The sequence below is a fragment of the Syngnathus scovelli genome, chromosome 3 (genome assembly GCF_024217435.2).
Source record: "Syngnathus scovelli strain Florida chromosome 3, RoL_Ssco_1.2, whole genome shotgun sequence".
Lineage (NCBI taxonomy): Eukaryota > Metazoa > Chordata > Actinopteri > Syngnathiformes > Syngnathidae > Syngnathus > Syngnathus scovelli.
Genome location: NC_090849.1, coordinates 4,705,436 through 4,717,655, shown reverse-complemented (window position 1 = coordinate 4,717,655; position 12,220 = coordinate 4,705,436). Strand labels below are relative to the sequence as shown.

The following is a 12,220-nucleotide window of genomic DNA, read 5'->3' as shown; positions in this document are numbered from 1 at the left end:
GTTCACAGGGCCTGGATGAAACCGGGGAGAGAGCGACAGGAGATGGAATCCCTGGCCCATTCCGCGGTGGCCCACGTGCGGGCCCTTCCCGTCAGGTATGATACCATGTAGGCCACCTTGGAGCGCTCGGTGGGGAAATCTGCTGGGGAACTCTCAAAATGCATCTCGCATTCTGTAATAAAGGCCCGGCTAAGGCCGGGTTCTCCGGAGTAGCGCTCTGGAGGAGCCAGTCTGGCACCGCCAGTCATGGGAGCTATTGCAAGGGGAGTAACGGGGGAAGCGACGGGTGTACTGGAGGTCGCTGCTGGTCCCGCGTTTAAGAGCGAGAGCACTTCCTGCATTTGCTGACCCAGCTTTGCTACTTGGGTGGCGACCGCTCCTCTGAAATCTTCTTGATTCTTAGCGAGTCCTCGGATCTCTTCTCCCAAGTCGCCCACTTCCCTCTGGTGCTGGGCGAGCAGTGAGGCATGGGAGCGCACTGCGGCGCACAGGTGCTCCGACTCTGCCGAGTCCATGTCTGGCCAGTGTGTACTGTCAGGCCGGGAACAAGGCGAAGGACTCGGATGCAGAGTCGTTTCTATCTTGGATTTATTCCAGCAAGCACACAGAGCGAAAGTACAAATCAAATCGCCTCTTGCGAGGGAAAACACGTGGCAAAAAGTACAAACAAAAGGTGTCGCACTGAGGCGAGTCAAAAGGCTAAAAGTACAAATCAAAACGCCTCTTACGAGGGAAAACGCGTAGCAAAAAGTACCAACTAAAGGAGTCGCACTGGGGCGAGACAAAAAGGCGATGGAGACCAAGGCACAAACAAAAGCGTCGCTCGGTGGCGAGACAAAAAGGAGGGTTCTTACAGAGAGTTCAGGCATCAAGGGATCGCTGGTGGTCGGGACGAGGCAAGACACACTGGCACAAGACAAGGGGAAGACACAGACTAAATACACACAAAAGGGCGGGGACACAGGTGATGACAATTAGTATCGATTACGCAGGTGCACACAATCGGGATCAGGGAAGACAAGACAACCAACACCGAGGAAGGAAACACAAACTGAATCGGAAGGAACAACAAAATAAAACCGGAAGTAAAATTACGACATCGACGAGACAGAAACCCGGAAAAATAAACGCGACCGCATGACAATTGTGTTCTTTATTTTCTGTAATCCAATTAAAAAAACAAAAATGTCATACATTCTGGATTCGTTACAAATCAACTGAAATATTGCAAGCCTTTTATTATTTTAATATTGCTGATTATTCAAGAGAGATTCAAGAGATTCAAGAGTTTTTTATTCGCCATGTTTGAGCGTGCCAAACAAGGAATTTGACTTCGGTAAATCACAGCCTCTGTTCAACATTTAGGTGACTAACAACAACACTCAGGACATCTGAAAAATGGAAGATATTCTCAAACATCCCCTGATCTTAAACTCCCAAGAGGGCAAGGAAAAACTCAAAACTCCAGCTAGGGGAAATGAGAAACCTTGAGAAGAGACCACAGATGGGAGGGTCCCTCTTCTAGGATGACCAGGCTGCAATGAATGCAGAGAGGACACATAGTACAAACAGTGTAGACAATTCAAAAAAGGTGTGGAGAGCAGGATGTTATTGCACAGTAATGACTCTGAGACTCTAAGAGTGGTGTGAGTTCATCAGAGCGACAGCCTGGGGGAAGAAGCTGTCTCTGTGTCTGCTGGTTTTAATGTACAGAGCTCTATAACGCCGTCCGGAGGGGAGTAGTTCAAACAGACTGCAACCTGGGTGAGAAGGGTCTGTAAAGATGTTATTTGCACGTTTCCTGGTCCTGGACAAGTAGATAGATGGGAGGTTGATTCCAATTATCTTTTCTGCAGTCCTTATTGTCCGTTGCAGTCTGTGCTTGTCTTGTTTGGAGGCCGATCCCAAACCAGACAGTGATGGAGGTGCAGAGGACAGACTGGATGATGGCAGTGTAGAAGGTCTTCAGCAGCTCACGCGGCAGGTTGAACTTCTTGAGCTGTCTCAGGAAATACAGTCTCTGCTGGGCCTTCTTTCGGACAGAGTCTATGTGGCCGGTCAATTTCAGGTCTCGAGAGATTGTGGTTCCCAGGAACTTGAAGGTGTCTGTCGAGAGAATAGTATTACTGCGGATAGTGAGGGGTGAAAGTGGTGAAGGGCCTCGCCTGAAGTCCACTGTCATCTCCACGGTCTTGAGCGGGTTCAGCTCCAGGTGGTTTTGGCTGCACCAGTGGACCAGCCGCTCCACCTCCTGTCTGTACGCAGTCTCATCACCGTTCTGGATCAGTCCGATGAGAGTGGTGTCGTCTGCATACTTCAGGAGCTTCACAGGAGAGTCACCTGCGGAGAAACCATTGGTGTAGAGAGAGAAGAGCAGTGGGGAGAGGACGCATCCCTGAGGGGCTCCAGTGTTGGTGGTCAGGGTGTCAGATGTGATGCTCCCCAACCTCACACGCTGTCTCCTGTTGGTCAGGAAGCTGGTGATCCACTGACAGGTGGAGGCAGGCACCGCGAGCTGGATGAGCTTCTGTTGGGGGATGTCAGGAGCGATGGTGTTGAACGCCGAGCTGAAGTACTTTCCTGGGGTGTCCAGGTGTTGCAGGATGTAGTGCAGTCCCATGTTGAGAGAGAGAGTCGGTGACCACGGTGATGGAGGTGTGGACAGAGCAGTTGTGGGGGGAGGTGAGTATGTGGATTGTGTGGATTGTGCTGCAGGAGATCCCGTTGTGTGGGAGGACCGATCAAACCTGCAGTAGAACCTGTTTAGCTGGTCAGCGAGCTCGTTTTCCGCGTCGCCGCCGTCGCGCTAGCTTGTATAGCACCGCCGCTCCGGCTAAAATCTCCGACAAACAGTCTGAATCAGAGAGAACAGGAGAGAAAATACCAGAAGAAGACTGACCGATGTTTAACAGTGCTTCTCTAGTAAAAGTGATCCGGGATGGACAGCAGAAGACACAGAAAACACACAAAATAAGACAAAGAAACAGAGAGCGACTCACCATGGCAGCCATCTGCGGCGCCATCAGATGACGACTATAAGAAGAAAAAAAAAACAAGTGCTGGATTTCCAAATGAATTATTTGAAAATGGTAAGATAATTAAAAATAGTGATTAAGTGGTGGCAGGATTCAATAAATTCTTTGTGAATGTAGGGCCCAAGCTGGCAGATGAGATAATCCCTCCACAAAGGGGAGGTGTATCACAATATTTTAGGGAACGAAACTCGGCTACCATCTTTGAGAGATACAGATAAAACTGAAATCATTGATATTGTTAACCAATTTAAGAACAAAACATCATTTTCGGGAATGTCTGCTGTACGAGCAATTGCTCCTTTTTTCTGCTCCTCTTATTTATTTATTTATTGTTGTGTTATTTATTCATTATTTATTCAGCACGCTTTTGTTATACTTGTTTACTTGTTTGTCTGTTGTGAGCCATGTCTTGTCACCGTGGGATAGGGGGGAACGAAATTTCGGTTTCTTTGTGTGTCTTTGGCATGTGGAGAAATTGACAATAAAGCTGACTTTGACTTTGACTTTGACAAGGATTTGTGAGGATATTGATCTATTCTTAATTAAATATGTAATACTAGCTATAGCAGATCCCATAGCACATATCTGAAACCTCTCGCTGAAACTGGGCTCCTTTCCCACAAAAATGAAAATAGCCAAAGTCGTTCCCATCTATAAGGACGGTGAGAAGAATTTTTACACCAACTACAGGCCGGTCTCATTGTTTCCTCAATTTTCCAAAATCTTGGAGAAGATATTTGCTGTTAGATTGGACAGTTTTATTGATAAGTGTGAGATATTAACTGATACTCAATATGGTTTTAGGCCAAAGCGATCTGCATCTTTAGCTTTAATTAAATTTGTGGAAGAACTGTCAACAAGCATTGATGACAAGAAGTTTGCCATAGGAGTTTTTATTGACCTTAAACAGGCCTTTGATACAATTAATCATGACATTTTGCTTCAAAAACTGGAAAGGTATGGGATTAGAGGAATAGGGTTCAGTTGGATAAAAAGCTATTTAGAACATAGGCAACAGTTCGTGCAGATGGGAGAGAAAAAATCAATGCTTTTAAATATAACCTGCGGTGTTCCACAAGGATCAATATTGGGACCAAAATTATTCATATTATATATTAATTATATAATTAACACCTCTAATATTTTGAAATTTGTCATTTTTGCTGATGACACAAATATCTATTGTGAAGGAGAGAACTTACAACAACTAATGAAGACTGTCTCTGATGAGCTTGCCAAGCTAAAACTGTGGTTTGACTCAAATAAATTATCTCTTAACATAAAGAAAACCAATTTTATGATTTTTGGTAAACGAAAAATCCCAGAAGACATAACTATTGAAGTATTGTGTGATAACACCAGATTAGATAGAGTTTATGAAAACTCCTTTCTGGGAGTAATAATTGACCACAGTCTCAGCTGGAAACCGCAAGTCAAACAGGTTCTTATTCAGCTTCTTTGCCTTCACACGCAATTTCTCCAGAAATTGCATTTTCTAGTTTTTATTACCATTCATCTTTTTGAACTATTTGAACAGATTTTACTAGTCTCTGATTTCAAAACTAGTTATTCATCAGTTTGTTGTGTAGCCTATACTGTATGTATATAGAAGCCGTTGACCGTCATAATGGCCCTCCAAGGGAAACTATGACTACAATGCGGCCCGCGACACAAATGAGTTTGTCACCCCTGCACTAAATGATCCAATCACGAGAGATAATACGCAGGGTATGCCACAGGCCGTGACAATTTTTCACATGTGTGCGTCATGTCATATGCGTCTGTCATGTGCGTCTGTCATGTGATACAATGCAGCCGTTGTCATTTGCAGGATTATGAAATGGTCTTTGCGGAATGTAAGGAGAATTTTTTTTTTTATTAGAATTTTCCTATGCCATCATTTGTAATTGTGTTTTTTTTCCCATTGCTGTTTCATGCCATTGTCAGACCATGAAATCACTGAAGGTTCGAGTGTCTGTAATCGGCCTGTCTGCGGAAGTTCGGGTGTGTACTATATTGACGAGGGAAACTGGTGGGTCATACCATGTCATCCTGGATGAGAGCCATTTCAAAGAGCTGCTACTGACCCTGCATGTGAAGCCTCCCCCTGCCAGCTCCTCATCTGAATGCTCATTAATACGTATGGGTTAGTATACTGATGTTTACCTTTGTTCATTTTCTATCTTGTCTCTGTTGCAAATGAGAATATGTACAGATGATCGGACACATTTGTGATTTTAAAGAAACTTTTTTTTTTTTTTCTAAATAATGAATTTTTTGGGAAAATAATAAAATAATGTTATTTTGGTCTTACCGCTGCCACATTTTCTGGAGTTCTGGAGGTGCCACGTTGGCCAGTTGATTTTGTTTCAATGCTGATCCACTGGCTCTGAAGTTAGTAACCCACAACAAGATCGTGTTTCGAGCAGGTACGGGGTCATGTCTACCAAGTCTGAAGCGTAAACGGAACGCTCGTGTTGCAGTTACAGATTTGTTCTTGATAAACGTTTCCACAATGAAAGCGCGATGCTCACCGGTCCAATTCATGGTAGCAACTGAAACGAAACAAAATAACATTATTCAAAAACGAAAATGAAATGAAACAAAACAAAACAAAATGGCATCATATGTACTTTTTTGTTTCTTTAATTTATTTGCATTTTATTAAACCTACAAATGTGTCAGATCATGTAGTTCTAGCTAAGTCCTTGTAGGTCTAGCTAATTACTGATAAGCAGTGAGGACAATTTGTCCAGTATATACATTTGCAATAACTATAATTGTTAATAGGGACGGCATGTTGGTGCACTGGTTAGCACGTTCACCTCACAGGTCAGAGTGGAGTTTGCATTTTCTCACATTGCCTACATGGGTTTTCTCTGGGTACTTCGATTTCCTCCCACATTCCACAAACATGCACGGTAGGCCGATTGACCTCTCCAAATTGTCTGTAGGTGTGATTGTGGGTGTGAATGTTTTACCATGTGGTTGGTTGGCGACCACTTCAGGGTGTACCCCATCTACCGCCCAAAGACCACTGTGATAGGCTCCAGCACGTCCACAACCCTCGTGAGGCTAAGCGGTTCGGTTGAAATACAGTAATTCCTTGTTTATCGCGGAAAATTGGTTCCAAAACCACCCCGTGATAAGTGAAATCTGCGAAGCAGGGTCACCCGCTCATCTGTACATTTTTTGTGTGTCAATAACTGTATATGAAACCATTTAAGTGCATATGTTATTATTAGACCATCAAATAATACTTTCAAACATGTAAATAATACATTAATAGTATAAATAACATGTAGAAAATATTGTATAAATATTGAAAATATAAATATTTTACAGTATCGCAAGTGAATACACCCCTCTCATTTCTGCAATTTTTAATTATATCTTGTCATGGGACAATACTGAAGAAATGACACTTTGATCCAATGTTAAGTAGTCACTGTAGAGCTTGGATAGCAAAGTAAATTTATTGTTACTTCAAAGTAACTCAAAATACAACAATGAATGTGTAAAATGCTGGCAACAAAAGTGAGTACACCCCAACTGAAAATGTCAAAATTGGACCCAAATGTCAATATTTTGTGTGGCCACCATTATTTTCCAGCACAGCCGTAACCCTTTTAGGCATGGAGTTCACCAGAGCTTCACAGGTCGCCACTGGAATCCTCTTCCATGGTGACCTCTCGGAGCTGGTGGATGTTGGAGACCTTGCGCTCCTCCACCTTCCGTTTGAGGATGCCCCACAGATGTTTAGGTCTGGGGACATGCTTGGCCAGTCCATCACCTTCACCCTCAGATTCTTTAGGAAGGCAGTGGTCGTCTTGGAGGTGTGTTTAGGGTCGTTATCGTGTTGGAATACTGCTCCGCGGCCCAGTTTACAGAGGGAGGGTATCATGCTCTGCTTCAGTATTACACAGTACATGTCGGCATTCCTTGTTCCCTCAATGAACTGTAGCTCCCCAGTGCCAGCAGCACTCATACAGCCACAGACCATGACGCTCCCACCACCATCCTTGACTGTAGGCAAGACACTTGTCTTTGTACTCTTCACCTGGTTGCCGCCACACACGCTGGACAGCGTCTGAACCAAATATGTTTATCTTGGTCTCATCAGACCACAGGACATGGTTCCAGTAACCCATATCCTTAGTCTGCTTGTCTTCAGCAAACCTTTTGCGAGATTCCTTGTCCATCTTTTTTAGAAGAGGCTTTTTCCTGGGACGACAGCCATGCAGACCAATTGAATGCAGTGTGTGGCGTATGGTTTGAGCACTGACATACTGAACCCCCACCCCTTCAACCTCTACAGCAATGCTGGCAGCACTCATACGCCTGTTTTCCAAAGCCAACCTCTTAATATGACACTGAGTGCGTGCACTCAACTTCTTTGGTCGACCATGGCGAGGCCTGTTTTGAATGGAACTTGTCCTCTTAAACCGCTGTATGGTCCACCGTGCTACAGCTCAGTTTCAGGGTGTTGGCAATCTTCTTATAGCCTAGGCCATCTTTATGTAGAGCAATAATTATTTTTTTTAGATCCTCAGAGAGTTCTTTGCCATGAGGTGCCATGTTGAACTTCCTGTGACCAGTATGAGAGTGAAAATACCTAATTTAATACACCTAATCCCCAATCACACCTAACACCTTGGTACACTAACTAGTCGCATTACACAGGGAGGAAAAATGCCTAATTGGTTCCAATTTTGGCTTATTTTGAGATTTTCAGTTGGGGTGTACTCACTTTTGTTGCCAGCATTTTACATATTCATTGTTGTATTTTGAGTTACTTTGAAGTAACAATACATTTACTTTGCTATCCAAGCTCTACAGTGACCACTCAACATTGGATCAAAGTGTCATTTCTTCCGTGTTGTCCCATGACAAGATATAAATGAAACATTGCAGAAATGAGAGGGGTGTACTCACTTTTGTGAGATACTGTACGTGTGTGGGTGTGCAAGATACAGTATGTAGATGTGACGTTCTGTTGTTAACCTTGGTTAAACAGTGACTTCTAGTGGGCCCAAGTTACCATAGCAGCACTACGCACATTTTGTAGCTGTAATGTAGATGTAGCGAAAGTATACATACTGTAAATATCATTTTAGGACTCTTTTATTCTTATAACCATTTTTTATAACAAGGTACAATACTGTATATATGTTTTCAGAAGTCTTTTATTATAACAACTTCTTTTATAACAAAGTACAACACTGCAAATATGTTTTTAGAACTCTTATTATAACAACTTTTTTTGGGCTGGAAAAAATCCGCGATGTAATCGCGGATCACTGTAATCTTTTAATCCTCTTACTGAAAACACACACAGGGAATTTCAAGTATTTATATTCAGCGTGTTTACAGTATTTTCTGTACACATTAAAACAGTCCACCACCATTTCCCTGGACTTCGTGGTGTTTAGGTGCACGTGGTTGGAGCCACACCATCGCCGAAGCACCGGACCAGGCCCCTGTACTCCTCTTCCTGTCCACCTCTAATACAGCCAACAATGGTAGTGTCGTTCCCAAACTTCTGGATGGATACAGGAATCACATGAGCCCATTCGCAAGCTGATTCTGCCTCCTCAATTGCAAACATCATCTCCCTTTCCCCATACCTGGACCAGAGTTTGGACTGCACTGTTCACCCAACTTTGTTCAGTTTGATGTTGCACTCCTCTATGGTCTTTGCCAGGTCCATCTGTTGCTGCTTATCCAATGTCACTTCTTCCAGTTCACCCAGTAGGCCGAGTTCATAGCTGTCATTGATTCTGCCTCCTCAATTGCAAACATCAGCTCACTTTCCCCATACCTGGACCAGAGGTTGGGCTGCACTGTTCACCTAACTTTGTTCAGGCTGATGTTGCAGTCCTCTATGGTCTTTGCCAGGTCCATCTGTTTCTGCTTATCCAATGTCACTTCTTCCAGTTCAGCCAGTAGGTTCGTAGCTGTCATTGTTACGGTTAACATCCCGTGCAAGTGAACTGAGAACTTGTCAGGTGTCCAACAGCTCTGTTTAGGAAGTTGGCCTGCTTGGAGAAAGCAATTTTAGCTGAGGTTCTCTCTTGCTTCAGCTGCTTGATTGTTTTACCACTGGGTTCTTCCGGCATACTAGCAGTTGTTCTTTGCGTTGACTGCATTGACTTAAGGCCGTTTATCCTTTGTCTTTGCTGCCACGCTGGTTATCAACTGTCAAGTTGTCCTGATTTTCCTTAGTTCTTTGCCCAAACTTGAAAAAGAGCCTTGGTCTTTAGAATGCAAAAACAACTCAGATCTTGCTCTTTTCTTTTTCCTTTTGCAGTTTATTGCACAATTAATGAGAGGGTGATTAGTTAGGTTGATAACAGAGTTGTGTGTGACCAAAAACTGAGGAGTCGCTTTGTGTTTCTTTTCTTTGCATTCTCTGTTTAAGTTTTCTTTCTTTCCCTTCCCTTCTTTGTTACCCAGCTCTTATACTGGTCTCTAGGCAATATGGCCGTTCCCTGGCACCTGACAGGAAGTTTGGTGAATAGTGATGTGGCTGGGTTTTTTTTCTGCCCCCTGCAGGTCTGGAGGGGAACTAGTGGATATTTTGTCGAAATGATCTCTGAATCTGTTATTCAATGGGACAGTGGCTCCAACCACCTGTACTTAAACAAGTCCAGGAAAATAGCGGTGGACTTCAGGAGGCCCAGGCCTCGTCCTGAGCCAGTGACTATCAATGGAGACTGTGTGGAGATAGTGCAGACCTGTAAATATCTTGGAGTGTTGCTGGACGACAAACTTAACTGGTCTGCGCATGTGAACGCTTTGTGCAAGAAAGGGCAATGTACTGTACTTCCTCAGGCCCCAAGCCAGTCGTTTAAAATCCTAGCCAGAGCACCACATTGGGTACTTAAGTCTTAAAAATAACAAATAATTTGATATGATGTTAATGATGACGACATCTTGATGAACTGAATATTTGTTTAACATCATTTAATTTTTTTCCTTTCTTTAATCAGGGTTCCCCCAGCATACCTTTAGCTCTTCGACTGATCAGAACGCCAAACCCTCTTTCAGCATGGCGTAAGTAAACCACTTGAAACAAGATAATACAAGAGAGCATGTACTGTACTCATCAAAAAACATTAATTTATTGCCCCCAAAACTATAGCTATGTTCTAATTCAGGGTCTGACTTTGTGTAGTTAACGAACCTTTTCACCAGAATTTAAAATCTTGTAATGTCAGTTGTTTGTCTTACAGTCTGTTGGATGGTACCAATGATCCAGGTCTCTCTTTGGGAGGGTATTTGTGTCCGCAGTGCCATGCAAAGTACTTGGAACTTCCAGTGGAATGTAAAGTCTGTGGTATGTCTGGCTGAAGCTATGTGTTATTAGGTTACATGATTTCAATTTTATAATGACGAGACAGTAAGAATGCTAATGTTAATGCTAAGGCTGCATGCTGCTTTTGCATTATAAAATCGCAGTGTCCAATGTCATTTCCAGTGATAATAACGGCTTGTTATGTGTCTGTTGGCAGGCAGCATTGGGACACATGCTGCCTTTGATGGTTGTCATTACTGCTTCCTTTATTGCCATCACTAGTGACCTTAGTGGTAGTCATCAGTAAAAGAAGACTGTGGCGCTTGCGCCCAGTTTGGTCATGGACTTGGTACTGGGTAAAATTCCAAACTCCACCAATTTTAGGGTGTTTGACTTTTGTGATTCCAGTATAGCCACGTATATATTGCTTTAAATATGTTTAGGCTTAAAAGAAGCTCATTATTTTTATGTCATGTTATTTTGTCTCAAGGTTTGACTCTCGTGTCAGCCCCGCACCTCGCCAGATCGTTTCACCACCTCTTTCCTCTACATGTCTTCATTGAAACACCAGTCGAAAACACCCCAGAAAAAAGGTTAGTTACAAAATGTTAGTGCCACAGTTAATACCGGTATTTCTATTCACCCTCTTTGAGAAGCTGTGTATGTTGTTCCCAAAGTCCAACACAGAGGCTTTAAAGGAATAACTGTTCGGTTATTCGGTGTGAACCAAAATAGGAGTGCTGGGATGCGCTCTAGAGCAGCGGTCCCCAACCTTTTTTGTGCCACGGACCTTTTACATGTCAGACAGTTTCACGAACCGGCCTTTATATATGTATATATATATATAAATAAATAAATAAATAAACAAATAAATACATTTATTGGAAATATATAAATACGATGAAATGCTCAAACATGATCAATAAAAATTATTGAATCTTGAAATAAAACGATACGACTGGCATAAAAACAAGTACAAACCCCATAAAAATAAAACTCACCATTAAGTATCTGCTCCGTAGCTTTGTTTTGGTCGCTGTAACCGCAGAAAATCCTGCTTCATAAAAATAGAATGTTGGAAAGGGAAGCAGGGTTTTCAGTGCTTTTGTGGCGATCTCAGGATATTCTGCCTTGATTTTAATCCATCTTTCTTTTTGTTGGAAGTTTTAGCCTCTTCTTCTGTCTCCACATTGGGCCTTTTCCTCTTTCCAAAGATGTTTTCCAAACATTTCTTTTTCGTACTCATTTTTGCTAGCTTCGCGGGCTCGACTGGGGTAACATGTCACGTGACCGGGACGAGCGTTTTGACCTGAATTAACCTGTGTCAAGAAGCACAGATGCACCGACGTATGTAATTGGGAGAGAATCCCCAATTTTTTAATATTTTTCAAACTAAATTCGTACTTAGTTTTGCTAGCTTTGTGAGCTCGACTGGGGAAACATGTTACGTGACCAGGATGAGCATCTTGACCTGAATTAATTGATCGTTGATAAAAAAATATATATACTATATATATTTTTTTCTGTGTGGCCCGCTACCAAATGACCCGTGGAACGGTCTGCGGCCCGGTGATTGGGGACCGCTGCTCTAGAGCTCCTTTTCCATTGTATCTGTTCTACCCCAAAACAGCCTAGTTCTGCCCTGTGTAGTTGGTTCTTCATTACACTTTTTTGGGGCCATGCGGTTACTACCGTAATTTTCGGACTATAAGTCGCTCCGGAGTATAAGTCGCACCAGCAATAAATTGCCCCAAAAAGTGAAAAAAAAAAAAAGTCGCTCCGGAGTATAAGTCGCATTTTGGGGGGCAATTTATTCGACAAAATCCCACACCAAGAACAGTCATGAACGAGCAACAACAGGCTAAACGATAGGTATGCTAACGTGACA

At 42.9% G+C, this 12,220-nt stretch overlaps 1 protein-coding gene across 9 annotated transcripts in view; it reads left to right on the top strand.

Moving 5' to 3' along the window:
• The window catches only part of gtf2h2 (general transcription factor IIH, polypeptide 2), a 103,195-nt gene that overhangs the window by 65,133 nt on the left and 25,842 nt on the right, over positions 1-12,220 (top strand). For 7 of the 9 annotated variants that reach the window (XM_049762397.2, XM_049762395.2, XM_049762399.2 and 4 more), the window contains 4 exons: positions 4,983-5,181; positions 10,028-10,091; positions 10,256-10,374; positions 10,823-10,925. In XM_049762397.2, coding sequence (XP_049618354.1) covers positions 4,983-5,181; positions 10,028-10,091; positions 10,256-10,374; positions 10,823-10,925 — 485 coding nt within the window. The remainder of the gene's footprint in view (positions 1-4,982; positions 5,182-10,027; positions 10,092-10,255; positions 10,375-10,822; positions 10,926-12,220) is intronic. The other 2 variants (XM_049762401.2, XM_049762402.2) reach the window with 2 other exon arrangements.